Source organism: Vespa crabro, chromosome 1, assembly GCF_910589235.1.
Source record: "Vespa crabro chromosome 1, iyVesCrab1.2, whole genome shotgun sequence".
Classification (NCBI taxonomy): domain Eukaryota; kingdom Metazoa; phylum Arthropoda; class Insecta; order Hymenoptera; family Vespidae; genus Vespa; species Vespa crabro.
Window position 1 is genome coordinate 7,812,816 of NC_060955.1, and position 15,282 is coordinate 7,828,097.

A 15,282-nucleotide genomic window follows, 5' to 3' on the forward strand; every position below is an offset into this window, starting at 1 on the left:
AAAAGTAAATTGTTTTGTTTGTGTCGACCTGCCTTAGAAATTTGTCGTCAATCTATTTCGATGTATTTCGATTTTTTTTCTCTCTCTCTCTCTCTTTTTAACGAGTACAAGACTCATACATTTGTAAATATTCGTGCTAGGTGAGTAAATGTCCATCGACTTCGAAAAAAAGAAAAGAAAGAAACTTACACGTTTTTCTTATATTTTATTTTCAACGAATTATAAAAATATATAATTTGAATAACATTCTTTTGAAAGTTAAGAAATTTCCTTGTGGTTTCCGGGAATTTAGTGGTTTTTATGAATTTATCATAAAAACATCGGATCAGAAAAATCTGGATCGATTGTGACGTTGAAAAGACGTATTACGTACGGTCGATTGAAATGAATATTTTTAGGGAATTTTTGAAATTGAATGATTTTCTTCGAAATCAGCCGAATGTCTAAAAGTTGCTGTGCATCTAAAAAAAATTCTAAAGCTAATGGATGGTTTAATCTTTAAATCATCTCTAAATCGTTGGTGAAATGTTATAATTTATCAACGAATTCAGAGATTATTAGTCTATGTAAAAATTTGTTTTCTTTTTGATCTATATCATACTTATTAATTATTAAATATTAATTATTACTAATGGAAACGGACGTTTTTTAAATTATTTCTGAATCGTTATAATGTATAAATAAGCTTAGAAATCTTAGTAAAGTTAATCTATATAATCAATAGTTAGTCTATGTAGATATTCGAAAATAAGTGGATCATTTGAGTTTTTAAGTGGATCATTTGAATTTTTTCTTTTTTTTTCATTTACATCTTGCTTACCAGTTATAAAAATTACATAGAAATTTTAAATTAAATTAATTACTATTATTAAATAGAATTAAATTAAGTTTTAATTACTTTAATTTTTTTTTGTTTGATAAAATACAATTTAATTGAACAAATTATTACGAAGGAAATAAAATCTGAAATTATCGTGACATTAATCGAAGGTTAATGTAAAATAATATCTTTTAATTTATAATCAACGTAGGTTATGATCCACTTGCGTGATTCTCGACTATGAAAAAGAAGACAGGTGTATAGCAAAGTATAATAAAGAATGGAGGTGTAGCATAGTATAATAGAGACACCATATATAAAAAAGATAGGCGTAAACGTAGCGTGTTCGTTGTTGAAATCGTTTTGTATGTCGTAAGTTTTACGGTTTAACGATAGATTATAAAATTGGATGAAGGAGAAGAAGAAGAAGAGGAAGAAGAAGAGAGAAGGGAGAAAGGGGAGAGAAGAGGAGAGGAAAAGAGATTAACCGATGTTAGAAAATATCGTGATAAACTCGAAGAAAAGTAGGACGTTCGTTTAAGCGAAGTCACGCTTCTACGCGATACGGAACGCATACGTAACGATTTATAATGAGCAACCATAATTCGTAACGCTTTGCGAATCGAATCGGTAAGATCGAGATTGCTATTTCCAAGAACACCAACGCTCCTACATACGATGTTTTGCGCAATTTCTCTCATTCTATAATGAAAAGAGACCTCTTGTAAACTCTTGCTTTCCTGATTAACTAATAATAATAATAATAATAATAATAATAATAATAATAATAATAATAATAATAATAATAATAATAATAATAATAATAGTAATAGTAATAGTAATAGTAATAATAATAGAAATAATAATAATAATAATAATAATAATAATAATAATAATAATAATAATAATAATAATTACTCATTACTATTTAGATTGCGTCATTTAACGATCACTGGATTATTTTTAAATTCCGTTATCAATAAACCGAGACTCAATTAGAGTTACTCGCAAATATAATCGTTTGGAATCATTGAAATTAATCGTTTTGTTTATTCAGAAATAGAAAGAGAGAGAGAGAGAGAGATTATCTTTATAATTATCTTTAAAACTCCGGTCTTTTGATTCTTACGAAAATTCAAAGAAACAGAAAAGAAAAATACGAAAAAGGAAAAAATATAATGTGAGACATAAAAAGCGATAAATGCGTTTCTTTTTGTGGTAATATCCTCTCCGATAAGGAATCGTGGCGTCACTCGGTCAGAGTATTCTCTCACTCTCTTTCTTTTCTTTTCAATGGTAACCAAAGAAGGAGGATTTTAGGATCTCCGGTCCCTGAAACAAGCGGTTAACTTCGTGGTTGCTGAGTTGGCCAGCCTAAAACGTGCGAGATATTTATAGAGCACAGCTGCAGAATCGTGCTGTTCGTGCTGTTCGCTCTATGGGGAGAAACACTCTTCTCCTCTTCATCCTCATTCTTCTCATCCTCCTATTGCTTTACCTCCTTCTCTTTTTCCTCCTTAGAGAATTACGTACACACACAGAAAGAAGCTTCTTCGTTGAGCCTTTGTAACATAGGAGACATAACGGTCCCGTGAAAGTATGTTACTCATTTCATTTCTTACGTGGGTATCTCGAGATAGATATGGTCAAAGAAGGAGAAAAAGATTGAAGAGGAGATAGAAAAGGAAGATGATGGAAGTGGGTGGAATCTTCTCGCGGAATTCTCTTCCCTTTTCCGCTTACCAATCATCGAGATCGACTGCTAAGCCATATGAAATTCCCCCTTTCATTTTAAAAGAAACAAACGACTGAGGTGTTTCCTGGGAACTCATTAAATTCTAAACAAATAATTATACCTACCCCATTCTTTCCTGTTTCACCCTTCACCGCTCGCTACCGAATTAGTCCTTTGTACTATACACCGAGGGTCGTTTCTTTTAACCGCCTTGTCAACTGAGAATATGTATATCTCGTAGAAAGACAAATAATCATTCTTTTATTATTCGTATTTTTTGTTTCTATTCGTAATTCGTTGTATTATTCTTTGAAAAAGGAATATCTTCTCTTTATGATGAATTTAATTTTACGAATCGTTTCTATGAAAAATGAATTCATTTTTGTGAATTCGTCTTTGCAAATTCCTTTTCATGATAATCTTTTTATAAATTCAATTTTATGAAATCCTTCTTATGAATTCATTTTTTTTTAATTCATCTTTATGATCTATTTTTCTTGAATTAGATTTTATGAAATCGTTAGAATTCATTTTTATGAATTTATTTATAAGAATTCGTTTTTTGTTTTTTTAATTCATTTTAAAAAAGTTTCATTGAATTTATTTTCTTGAGTTTATTTTTTGTTGAAATTGTTTTTATAAACGTTTTTATGAATTCGTTTATAAAAAAAAAATAAAATAGACAAGAGATTTCTATGGTGAGTAATGCGAGGATCCTTGATAGAACGAGCTCGATCGTTTTTTACATAGTTTCATTCGAGACGACAAAGAGAAAGAAACCTTTGAATCGTCCGACAACATTCACCGCAACATACAGTCCCACCCCGTGTCTTCGTCTTCTTCTTTACGAGGGGGCGACCCGCCGCTAGTTTCTTTCGAACAAATCGTCCGTGCAATGCGACGACGAACAGGGAAAGGAAAATACGGGAATGCGCCGAAAGGGTGAAGAGACAGACATTATTTCCGTCGAAGGTTTCGCGTTTCACTGAAATATTTGTCCCCTTTATTCCACTTGAAATTCGTTCAATTTTATATTTCAAAAATCTAATACGTACACCTAACAATTCATCATTGATTATTAATAAAAAAATTTTGAATAAAGTAAATATATAAATAATATGCATTAAAAAAAAAGTGCATTATTATTATTAATAATTTTCGTTTCTGTTATAATTATAATAACATATGTAAGTATAAATAAAGTGATAATATAATTATTGTTTATAATAAATAAATGAGATTATATTTGATTCATTCATTAATAAAAATCTTGTCACATATTTAAGAAATTTTATTCTTCCCAAGTCTAATCTTGAAATTAATTAACATGTAAAAATTATTTATTAATTGTTAATAAAACATTTTCGATAATAAATACTTCGATAATAAAAAGTGCATTATTCCATAATTATTAATTATTATTAATAATTTTCGTTTCTACTATAAATAGAATAACATGAGTGTTGTTTATCATAAATGAAGGAGATTAAATTTGATTTGTTCATTGATAAAAATCGTATCACATATCAAAAAATTTCAGATATCGCAATGGACTGGTCGGATCATGCGTTATGGTGGCCAGCACGAAATCACTGGTTGACAAGAACGAGAAGTACATTGGATCAGTATGGCGTTGCTGCGGATGCATTATTGCATTTCACTCCAATGCACAAAACGCTTCGGGTTCAGTTACCTGACATGCGTTCCGTCGATTGTAGGGTAGATTTCTCGGTAAAAACGTTCAACGCCGTGATCAATCTCTGCAAAGAACTAGGCAAGTTTTCTGAACATTATGAAAATTACTATAAATATAAAATTACTATGAGCATTATTGAAATCATTGTTTCTTTTTTTTCTTTTTTTTTTTTTTTTAGGCATCAGACATCCCGAAGAATTATCATTTTGCAAACCACTTGAACCTTCTCATTTGAAATGCAATTTAAAAGATTTGCCATCGAAGAAGAAAATTGAAAATCAAAAAAACGGTCATTGGAACGTACCAGCTGATACGAATACCTTTATACCAGCGAGTCAAAGTCCCAGAGGATCGACAGGCAGTCTCGACCAAAGTAGTCCCTTCATGTGTGCCCCGGTCACACCCAGCAATAGAAATCACAGCACACCCATCAGTTCGCCGGTATCGGTCAGTATATTGCAGAGGCGGAGAGAATCAATTATTATCAGAGTTTTATAAAACTCGAGCGATAACGTTCGCGATACGTTGTTCGTGCGAGTATTGTTATGTGGCAGTAACGTTACCGTACTTAGAACGAAACTATGCGAATGGCTTTAAATAACGCGATGCTGACCTTATCAAAGCCGGTCTCTATCTTTCTTTGTCGACGAAAGAAAAAAAAAAATAATACAAAAAGAAAAAAAAGGACAGTAATTTTTTATCATGTTAATTATCGTGGTCACGTTCGTTAGAATCGTGCTTAATCGGATATAGAATTAAAAACAATTCGTAATAACACGAACGATAATTAAATGTTTAATTTTGGTATCTTAAATAAAATGACGTTATATTTGCAGATTCAGCATACCAGTACATGGAAAAGAAATAACAATTCGTCAGGTTTCGGCAGTACCGGATCTTTCAATGCAAATAACAGTACGATGAGTTTGGAAGCGTTGAACGGAGGTCTATCCGAATCCCTCGCTCAAAGTCCGGCCTCGATTTCACCGGAAGTACGCTCGAAGTTGATCAGGCCAAAGAGTCTCGTTGAACGAGCAAGAATGAACGTAGCTTGGCTCGATTCATCTCTTTCGATCATGGAACAGGGTATACGTGAATACGACACTCTAAGACTCAAATTTAAGTTCTATTCGTTCTACGACCTAAACCCGAAAACCGATGCTGTCAGAATCAACATGATTTATGAGCAAGCCAAATGGCAACTTCTAGCCGAAGAGATTGACTGTACCGAGGAAGAAATGCTCATGTTCGCTGCTCTTCAGGTACATTGGAGAATCCTCTATATACCTATATAGCCATTCTTCCTTCTTATTTTTTCTTTTTCTTTCGGTTCGGCTTTCTCTTCTTTTTTCTTATGCTTTTACAGCTGTACCATGTTGCTGATGGTCTCACCACGATCGAGAAATCGTTTCTTCGAAGCTAACCTTCAGTAAACCTTGAAATATTTCTTCTCTGAAAAATTCTCACGACTCATTCAATATTTGTCTAGATCAAATTTATCGAAAAGAATTTTTTTAACATACATTTGTTTTTCTTTTTTCTTTTTTTTTCTTTTTTAAGAATTATCGGTATTCATATTGAACAAGTTTAGAGATGTTCGCTTATTTTCACAATCTAAACATCCGTCAGCAGTGCTGCTAAATCGAATCTGATCATTACAACGCTTGTTTACACAAAGAGACTTATCTATCCTCTCGACTAAACGAACGTGATTTGCACGAACCTTTTACTTATAATATTTACTTTTTCTTTTTTCTCGCAAGATTTACTACGCGATTTCCTTCAAATATGATAAGATGTCAATCAATTATATATAACAAAGCTATAAGGATAATAAAATTATTATCCTTATTATTATGATGATATTTTAGATTATTATTATGAAATTATAATCTAATTAGTATACAAAAGATCAGGAAAGACAATGAATTAAAAAATTAAAACAGGACATAAAAATAGTTAAAAAAAATGAAACGATTTGGGCAATAATTGATCATTCTCAATCATACAAAAAATAGATCAAAGAAAGGAAATACATGAGAAAGCTATAAAATAAAAAAAAATGGTTCTCGTAGGTGCAAGTAAATCTTCAGGCTACCATGCCACAATCAAGTTATGACAGCAACGGTGCCTCGTCTCCCGTCGAAGACGACATAGATGCAGCTCTGACGGATCTTCAGGTTACCCTCGAGGGTAGCAATATTAATAACGGTCCAAGTGACATCACGCAGGTACCAGAGCTTTGCGACTACTTGCGTTTCTTCAAGCCAAAGCGTTTCACCTTGAAAGCATTTAAAAGATACTGGTTCACGTGCAAGGATTTACAACTAAGATTGTATAAAACCAGAGAGGAAACCAACGGTTCGGAATCACCGGCATATGTCATCAATTTACGTGGCTGCGAGGTCACGCCCGATGTTCATCTTTCTCAGGGTCGTTACGGGATAAGGTTGGAAGTACCTAGTGCCGAAGGCATGACCGAGATGTGGATCAGATGCGATACTGTAAGTCACTTTCTGTGATATCAATGTGACACAAACAAACAAATTCGTGCGATCAGAATCGTTTAATTTATTTTTAGTTGTTATTAGAGTAAAAAAAAAAATAATGTTTATTTCCGATAAAAATTTGTTTCTATTTCATAAAACTATGAAAGAAATCAAATACAAAGACAGAACGTCTCAACACATTTGAAAAGAGACAAGATACTACAGCAATTTCATTTCTAATGTTCATTATTTAGGAACAGCAATATGCAAAGTGGATGGCTGCTTGTAGATTGGCAGCGAAAGGTCGTACACTTGCAGATGCGTCTTATGAAAGCGAGGTCAACAGCATTACAGCTTTCCTACAACTTCAAAGACCTGCGCCAGCACCAGCGATAAGCCCAAATTCATTGGACATCACACCAGATGATTACGTTGCACCGAGATTCGTAAAGAGGTTTAAAGGAAAGGTATACAATTCTTTGAAGATAATATCGAAATTTAATACTCGATCGATCAATCAAATGAACGAACGAACGAACGAACATGTCCATTTAATCGTGATTCTCCAATTTCCATAAAGCTGGTTCAAAGGATCTTAGAAGCTCACGCGAACGTAAAGGATTTGCCTCTCGTCGAAGCTAAACTGAATTACATCAAGGCTTGGCAATCACTTCCGGAATATGGTATATCTCTATTCGTAGTTAGATTCACTGGTAAAAGTAAAGACGAGCTATTAGGTATTGCCAATAACAGGCTAATGCGAATGGAACTTCACAGTGGAGATCATTTGAAAACTTGGAGGTATAATACAATGAAGGTGAGTTGTCTTTGTTATCATCCTTTAAGTTTCCTTGTTATATCTAAATTGTTTTTGATAACTTATCTAAAGATTTTAACAAACGAACGATTTTAACAAACTATTTATCTATCTATCTATCTATCTAATTTATTTATTTATCTATTCGATGATTTCACTCTTTCCAGGCTTGGAACGTAAATTGGGAAGTAAAACACATGATGGTACAATTTGAAGAAGAGAACATCATTTTCGAATGCCAATCAGCTGATTGTAAAGTTGTACATGAATTCATAGGCGGTTATATATTCTTGTCAATGCGTTCGAAAGAAGCGAATCAAACATTGAATGAGGAAATGTTCCACAAATTGACAGGCGGCTGGCTATGAGAAATCTCTGATGATCGATGATCTTCGAAGTATCCTTTTAACGGACGACGAGAAAAGTTATCGAAGGAGATGTTTTTTTTTGGAAATCTTACGAAATCGTTGTTGCCAGTCAACATTTATAAAAAGAAAAAAATTAAAAAAATAACAAAAAACAAAAATATGGATAACCTTGCAAGTAGGTTTCATATGTTTAATATGCTTTAGATGTGTACATAGACATACGAATGGAATCGTCCAAATCATGGAATGCCTTCATGGATAGAACGCAACGATCGTTTATATATATACATATTATACGTTTTATCTCTTATCGTCCTTGAACGTCAAGAGAATAATTATGTAAAAATGCGATCGCTCAAGAGATTAGCATTATTCTCGATGTAAGTTGTGCATCATAATATATCATATAACGTACTAACGTTATTCGATAACGAACGACGAATTATTTTATTTTATTTTTATTTTTTTTTCACCTATCAACCTGTACGGATGATTAAAAGTAAAAAAAAAAAAAAAACGAAATAAGCTTGCATACTACTTATACTTTTCTTTGATGTAAGAAAAAGAATAAAGTCCGACTAAAGGCTTATTGGATGACATTGAAAATTATTTTGGAAAATCATCTTTCTACACGAAATTCGAAAATCCAATACAATCTGGTTTGTAATTTTTAAATCAGGATTTTGACGATGATGCTGTCGTTCACGATTATTTATAGACACACACACACACACACACACACACACACACACACACACACACACACAATTAATGTGTTTAATCTATTACATGTACTTTTATACGAAAAACATCGTGCATGAATAGTATGGAATAATAATAATAATAATAATCTTGATTAATAAATAATCATGAATTAACGCTCGTCGGTTTTCTCGATCTCTCACGGCACGATATGTTTCCCAATTTAAGGACGGTGCTATTATAATGATACCGAGCGAGATTGATTTGTACCTTGCGAGACATAAAATCTTGTAAATTATTTGTTATTCTTCTAATGTAGATTGCATACATATGTTTAACTTTATCTTACACGTGTGTGTAACTTACATTAGAAAAAAAATATATACACACACACATATATATATATATATATATATATATATATATATATATATATATATATATATGTATATGTATATGTATATATATATATTAAAATATATTTACTTATACCGTTATACATTCTCTATATACGATATTACGTTTATATGTATATGTAACCAGAAAGTATAGTTTTGTATGTTATTAGACTATAGTTGTACAATAAACTTAATTGATTAATTATTAACGAACAAAAATTACGATTGTGATTGTACTTGTCTTTATTCCAGGATATTCTTTAGGTCAACTTTAATTGTGGTAAATGTTCGAATGAAAAATTTCCAAATAAATAGATCATATGCGATCTTTAACCTTTCAATATTAATGATGTATTGAAACGATCAACATCTTTTTTTATTTTCTTTCTTTTTTCTTTTTGCCACCGTTTACATTAGACACAATTGAAAGATCGTATGGATTTGTTTATTTATAAAAAATATATATATATATATTGTTATCAAAAAAATAATACTCGTTAAAAATAATACTTGTAATAGTCAGATTAACAAAGAGCGAATATATGTAAAACGCCTTCGGTTCGAATTTCCCCATCGTGATATTTTTGATTCTTGATAATTATGATCATTCGACTGTAATGGGTGGTTGTGAATCTTTTCCAGAAGTTCCAATTGATTTGACAGTGCTTCCTTGATTTTCAGAATTTTTAAGCGGGGATAAAGCTTTCGACGTAAGAAGATTTCCAGTTCTGGCAGCGGAATTTACAACGGTACCGCCAGCACTGCTCACCTATTTTAAACGAGTCGTTTTCAAATGCCTTATTAATTTTTATCTTCTTAGAATAACCGAGCAATCATAATCGATCGTCGTTTTTGAAGTCTCTCAAATAGAGTAACATAACGTAAACGTGAAAGTCTATTAATAAATAACGGTAACGAGATATGAGTATCAGAAAATGAGTGAAGATTTATCTAATGAAAGCTCTTTTAAAGTATGAACAAGACAAGTTGATAGTAATTATAAAATAAGATAACGTAAAAATTTAAATATGTATATACAGTACCGAACATATAAATTTGGACAAATATGTTTTTGTTCTTATTTTCTTTCATGTCATTGTGAAAGTACCGATCTGTGATTGTTTAATATTAATACCTTGCTAGTTAGTGTAGAAGTTGCATGGTGGTATCTTCATCTTCCAACGTATAAAGTAAGTTTTATCTAAATTTAACTGAACAAAAGTATTCGGACATTTCATTTATAAATATAATTTGTGGCCTAAATCTTAAATATTTGTTAAATTTTATTTTTATGCTTTTATTTTATTTTTCCTAGAATGGTTCGAGGACGAAATTTGGTAAAATATATGAAAGACAAAATCATAAAAACATTAAACGATGGTATATCATTATCTGTTATATCACGACGTTTTAAAATTGCTAAACAAATCGTGCATAGTATTAAAAAACAATTTCTAGACCGAGGTCATTTAAACAATTTATCTAAGTCCGGATGACCAAAAAAAACATCTATTAAGTAAGAGAAAAATAGGACGGTTGTCAGTTGCTAATCCGTAGAGTACTGCAGTAGGTATTCTTAAAAGTTTGAGGGAAAGTGATGATTTAAACATACAGTGCAACGTCGTTTAATGTCTTTCGAATTACATGGACGGCATGGAGTAAGAAAATCACTAATCATAAAAAAGAATCGGTTAGGTCAACTTAAATTTGCTTAGAAACATCTTCATTGATCAATAAAAAATTGGAACAATGTGCTTTTCAGTGTTGAAAGTAAATTCAAATTATTCGATTCTGATGGAATTCAGTGGATGCGGGGATAAAAAGGTAAAAGATATAACGTTCGTTATCGACTCCCATATTCTGATCACCGTAAAACATGGTGATGAGAATATCATGGTTTGGGGATACTTTGTGGTCAAGGTGTTGAACCTTTGTGGAAAATTAAAGGTATCATGAAGAAAGAACAATACATTGAAATATTAAAAACAGGCATGATACCATATGTAAAGCAAGTTATGAACAGTAACTGGATATTTCAACATGATCATGATCCAAAGCACTCATCTCATGTGATGCAAAACTGTTTAAATCAAAACACCGTAAACATTTAAATGGCCCTGGCAAAGTCCGGATTTAAATCCGATTGAGCATTTTTGGCAACATTTAAAATTGAGTATTAGCAAAGAAAAATTTCGGAATACTGGATAATTATTTGAAATACTCCGCCAAAAATGTCAGAACATTTCTCTTGTTTTAATACAGAATCTTTTAAAATCTATGACTAAAAGAATGCAGGCAGTTATTGATTGTAAAGAATTTTCTATCAACTATTAAATTATTTCAGTGTTTTGTGTTGATAAATTATATCAACATACGTTTATTTTTATAATTTCTTTAATATTTAAATTTTGTCCGAATACTTGTGTCAATTACATTTTTATTTACTTTTGAAACATATATGTATTATATTAAAATTTATATGAATGATTTTTTTAAATTAATATGAATAATTTATCGCCCTTTCCTCTATAAATCCATCTATTAATTTGATATTAATACATTGAATTATCTATAAAAATTTAGAAAAATCATTTATATACATTTGTCCGGTATTGTATATTATATATACATATATATATATATATATATATATATATATATATATATATATTCTCTTATATATATTATATACAATATTTTTTATATATCATATAATATAATATATTATATATAAGAAAATAATTTCATACAAACCTGTTGATGAATGGGTGGTGCCGAATGAATGAGTCTGCCTGCAAGAGAATTGGTCTTCTCCTTTCTGGTACGTACCCATTCATGACCAAGTACTCTGTCGAGAGTTAGCCTGAGGGTGATGTCCGGCTCGAGGATATGTCTAACGATGCTCTTCGCCGACATGGAAACGATCTCACGTACTCGAGACCTGAATACCCAATTCCGTGACATCTGATCCTTCAGAAGTTTTCTCAAATTGGAATCATCGAACGGCATCGAAGCATTCAGCATGATGAAGAGAATGATACCGAGAGACCAAACGTCAGCTAACTTAGGGTTGTAAGGTGTACCAGAGACAACTTCTGGTGCAGCATAAGCAGCAGATCCACAATAAGTTTTACTTAAAACACGTCTACCATCGTGATCGACGCAAAATCTCGCAAAACCAAAATCCGCGAGTTTCACATTAAACTTCCTCGACAAGAGAATATTTTCACACTTAAGATCCCGATGAGCTATATTCTTGCTATGAAGATATTGCAACCCTGAGGCCATTTGACGAAACCAAAGCTTCGATTGTTGCTCAGGTACAACTCCGTTTCTCGTTACGAAGTCCAATAAATCACCGTTGTCTGCATATCGCATAAAGATGAAAACACGTGGCCCACGTTGCAATATACTATGTACCTGAATTACGTATTAATACCATACCGATATATGTTGATTAATTAAATAATCAAATTTGGATTCCCCTCGTACGAACGTTCTCATTAAGAACGTATCTTACTTGAATTATATGGGGATTCTCAATCTTCGTTAATATTTCCAATTCTCTAGGGAAAAATTTCTCGAGAAAATCGGGTGGAGCTTTCTCCTTGTCGAAGATCTTACATGCCAATCGCATTTTTTTTGAACTTGCTCCATCAACATATTCAGCCAGGTGTACGGTCGCATAGGAACCCTAAGCGATTATGTCAGATTTTATAATATTTGACAAATCAATGAATCTACTTTTTTATATATAAACGATAGAACAGATTAAAAAAAAGAATAGGAGGATAGCAAGGACAAGTGTTCTAGCGATTGAAAAAAGTTTTGATATCAACGGAATCTTCCTCCTGATTTAATGAAAGAAAGCAAGCAACCTGTCCGATCTTCTTGCCGATCAAATAGCCCCTTTGCTCAAGTGCGTTCACCTCCGAGTTTCGGGGGCTCAGTCGCGTGGCCATGCCAATGGTTCTTCATTGGAGGTTCACCAACGCCCAACGATAGACAACCATAAGGGTCACACTTTCGTTCACCTTTTAAGATTCTCTTAATATCCACCTGATCTGCACGTTTCTTCTCCTATTGTACTTCTATTTTTCTCTTTTTCTTTTTCTCTCTATCTCTCTTTTTCACTCTCACTGTCACTGTCACTTCACAAAATTTAAAATTATCAACATGGACAAGAGCATATGCGAACCGAAGGGTAGCTTCGTTTACATCGATAATCCACTCGCGTGGATCCGTTTTGTCATTTCAGTCGGCTACAGTCACTAGAATTTTGTACGTTGAGACCAGCTTGTTGAGCTTGGTGTGGAGCGGAGAGAAAAAGTCCGTATCTCATTCGAGCGTAGCCATTATACGGGAAAACAATATACTGTTGATCTCCACCTACGCGACTTGTCATTTTCTTCGACTTTGCGATATAATCTTACGGATTTTTTCGATTGGTTTTCATATTCTATCGATCGTTCGAACTTATTTCTTTCATTACGAACGATAATATGACAAATTATAAACGTCTTATCTTTGTAAATGATATATAAAAAATTTCTTAAGGCTATGCTTTTAGAATTTGAAAGTACGCGGTGTAACGTTGTTACCATTGAAGAAGAATTCATTTTTTTCATTGGTAATAGGAGTTTCGTCCGACAGATGACGCACATCATCTCTTCTGAGTCGAAAGATAGGTTAGTTATGTATTAAAGGATTTTAATATATATTCTACTATAAAATTTTTAAATTAAAAACATATTTATATATGTATAAGGAATAAATTCATTAGAATGCATGTATGTTAAGTGTTATGAATTTAATTTATACGAATTTAATTTTTATTAATAATTTACAGATAAAACAGTTACGAAGAACAGGCAGACAGACATTCAGATAGAAAAAAATAATAATAAGAGTAACGTAAGTTTTGTATACTGTAATATGAAGAATGTAAACTTTTTCATTTTTAATTGTTGAATTATGTATGGTGCATTTTAAAGTTATTGCGAAAGTAATCATATAATGTCGAAAATGACGTTAAATTACATTAGCAAGTTTGCTTTTCAAATTTGTTTACAAAGGCATAAGGTTGCTAATGTAAGACTAATACAAAGTCGAACCTTCGCATTAAATGCTCAACAATCTGAACAGAAAATATTAGAATGTTTAAATGAAAGATCTGTATTACGTCTTAGTGGACATGAATCTGCTACCTTTTTACAAGGTTTGATAACAAATGATATAGGATATCTTAAAGAAGGCTCTGCAAGTATTTATTCTTTGTTTCTAAATATCAAAGGTAGAGTATTATATGATACTATTTTGTATAAAAGCAAAGAGGATAATGTATTTTACATAGAATGTGATACTGGAGTAGTGGAGTCTTTAGAAAAGCATTTAAAGATGTATAGGATAAGAAAAAAAATAGATATATTATGTATAGATAAAAATATGAAAGTTTGGTCTATGTTTGATCCAACTAAGGTTATTGATGGCGAAAATAACAGTTCTTTTGAAGGCTCTATTTTACCCTGTGATACTACAAATAACAAAGCTAGCAAATTTATAGACAATATTATAATATGTCAAGATCCTAGATCATCAAGTTTTGGCTTAAGAATTCTTGCTGACTCAGATATTGAAAGATCCGAAATCATAAAATATTTGAATCCTAATATCTCTATTTCTGAGGATAGTTTAAGCTACAAAGAATTTAAATACAAAATTGGTCTTGCTGAAGGTGTCAATGATTTACCACCAGGCAAACCATTACCTCTGGAAATTAATTGTGACTATTTACACGGTATTAGTTTTCAGAAAGGTTGCTATATTGGTCAAGAACTAACAGCTCGTACATATCACACTGGTGTAGTGAGAAAACGTTTATTACCTTTCATATTTGATCAGATTCCAACTATATCTTTTAAATATGATGAAAAAATCTTTGATGAATCTGGCAAGGTAATAGGTCATTATCGGGGACATAATAATAAACATGGCTTAGGACTAATGCGTCTAGGCGAAACATTCAATGCTAAACAAATTAAAATACAAGAATATCCAATCAAAGTAATAAAACCTGCATGGTGGCCACGAGACTCTAAAAAAGAAGGGATTTCTACTCAATAACAAAATTTAATTTAATTATTTAATTTATAATTCTCTTAATTGATTATTGATTATTATATATGAGCATGAAATAAATTAAAGCGATGCAATCAATGTAATTTAAATCTTATCTCCATTTCTATAATTTTTTTTTT

The 15,282-nt window shown here is 31.8% G+C and overlaps 3 protein-coding genes across 6 annotated transcripts in view; 2 read left to right on the plus strand and 1 right to left on the minus strand.

The window, feature by feature from the left end:
- Positions 1–8,760, plus strand: part of LOC124429032 (unc-112-related protein) — a 34,198-nt gene extending 25,438 nt beyond the window's left edge. For all 3 annotated transcript variants that reach the window (XM_046973757.1, XM_046973778.1, XM_046973767.1), the window contains 7 exons: positions 4,096–4,329; positions 4,430–4,698; positions 5,088–5,513; positions 6,327–6,755; positions 6,995–7,207; positions 7,321–7,557; positions 7,725–8,760. In XM_046973757.1, coding sequence (XP_046829713.1) covers positions 4,096–4,329; positions 4,430–4,698; positions 5,088–5,513; positions 6,327–6,755; positions 6,995–7,207; positions 7,321–7,557; positions 7,725–7,925 — 2,009 coding nt within the window. In that variant the 3' untranslated portion in view covers positions 7,926–8,760. The remainder of the gene's footprint in view (positions 1–4,095; positions 4,330–4,429; positions 4,699–5,087; positions 5,514–6,326; positions 6,756–6,994; positions 7,208–7,320; positions 7,558–7,724) is intronic.
- Positions 1–13,530, minus strand: part of LOC124429066 (testis-specific serine/threonine-protein kinase 1) — a 40,715-nt gene extending 27,185 nt beyond the window's left edge. Inside the window, exons 1-3 of the mRNA XM_046973862.1 lie at positions 12,904–13,530; positions 12,546–12,719; positions 11,780–12,445 (exon numbers count right to left, since the gene is read on the minus strand). Coding sequence (XP_046829818.1) covers positions 11,780–12,445; positions 12,546–12,719; positions 12,904–12,987 — 924 coding nt within the window. The 5' untranslated portion in view covers positions 12,988–13,530. The remainder of the gene's footprint in view (positions 1–11,779; positions 12,446–12,545; positions 12,720–12,903) is intronic.
- A 127-nt stretch (positions 13,531–13,657) lies between these two features.
- Positions 13,658–15,246, plus strand: LOC124429037 (putative transferase CAF17 homolog, mitochondrial). 2 transcript variants are annotated; one of them, XM_046973810.1, is made up of 2 exons: positions 13,658–13,713; positions 13,875–15,246. In XM_046973810.1, exon 2 carries the CDS (start codon positions 14,042–14,044, stop codon positions 15,146–15,148), a length of 1,107 nt encoding a protein of 368 aa, XP_046829766.1. In that variant the 5' UTR covers positions 13,658–13,713; positions 13,875–14,041; the 3' UTR covers positions 15,149–15,246. The 2 variants fall into 2 exon arrangements, with proteins under 2 accessions (XP_046829766.1, XP_046829775.1); XM_046973819.1 differs by lacking the exon at positions 13,658–13,713 and adding an exon at positions 13,734–13,815.
- The last annotated feature ends 36 nt before the right edge of the window (positions 15,247–15,282 follow it).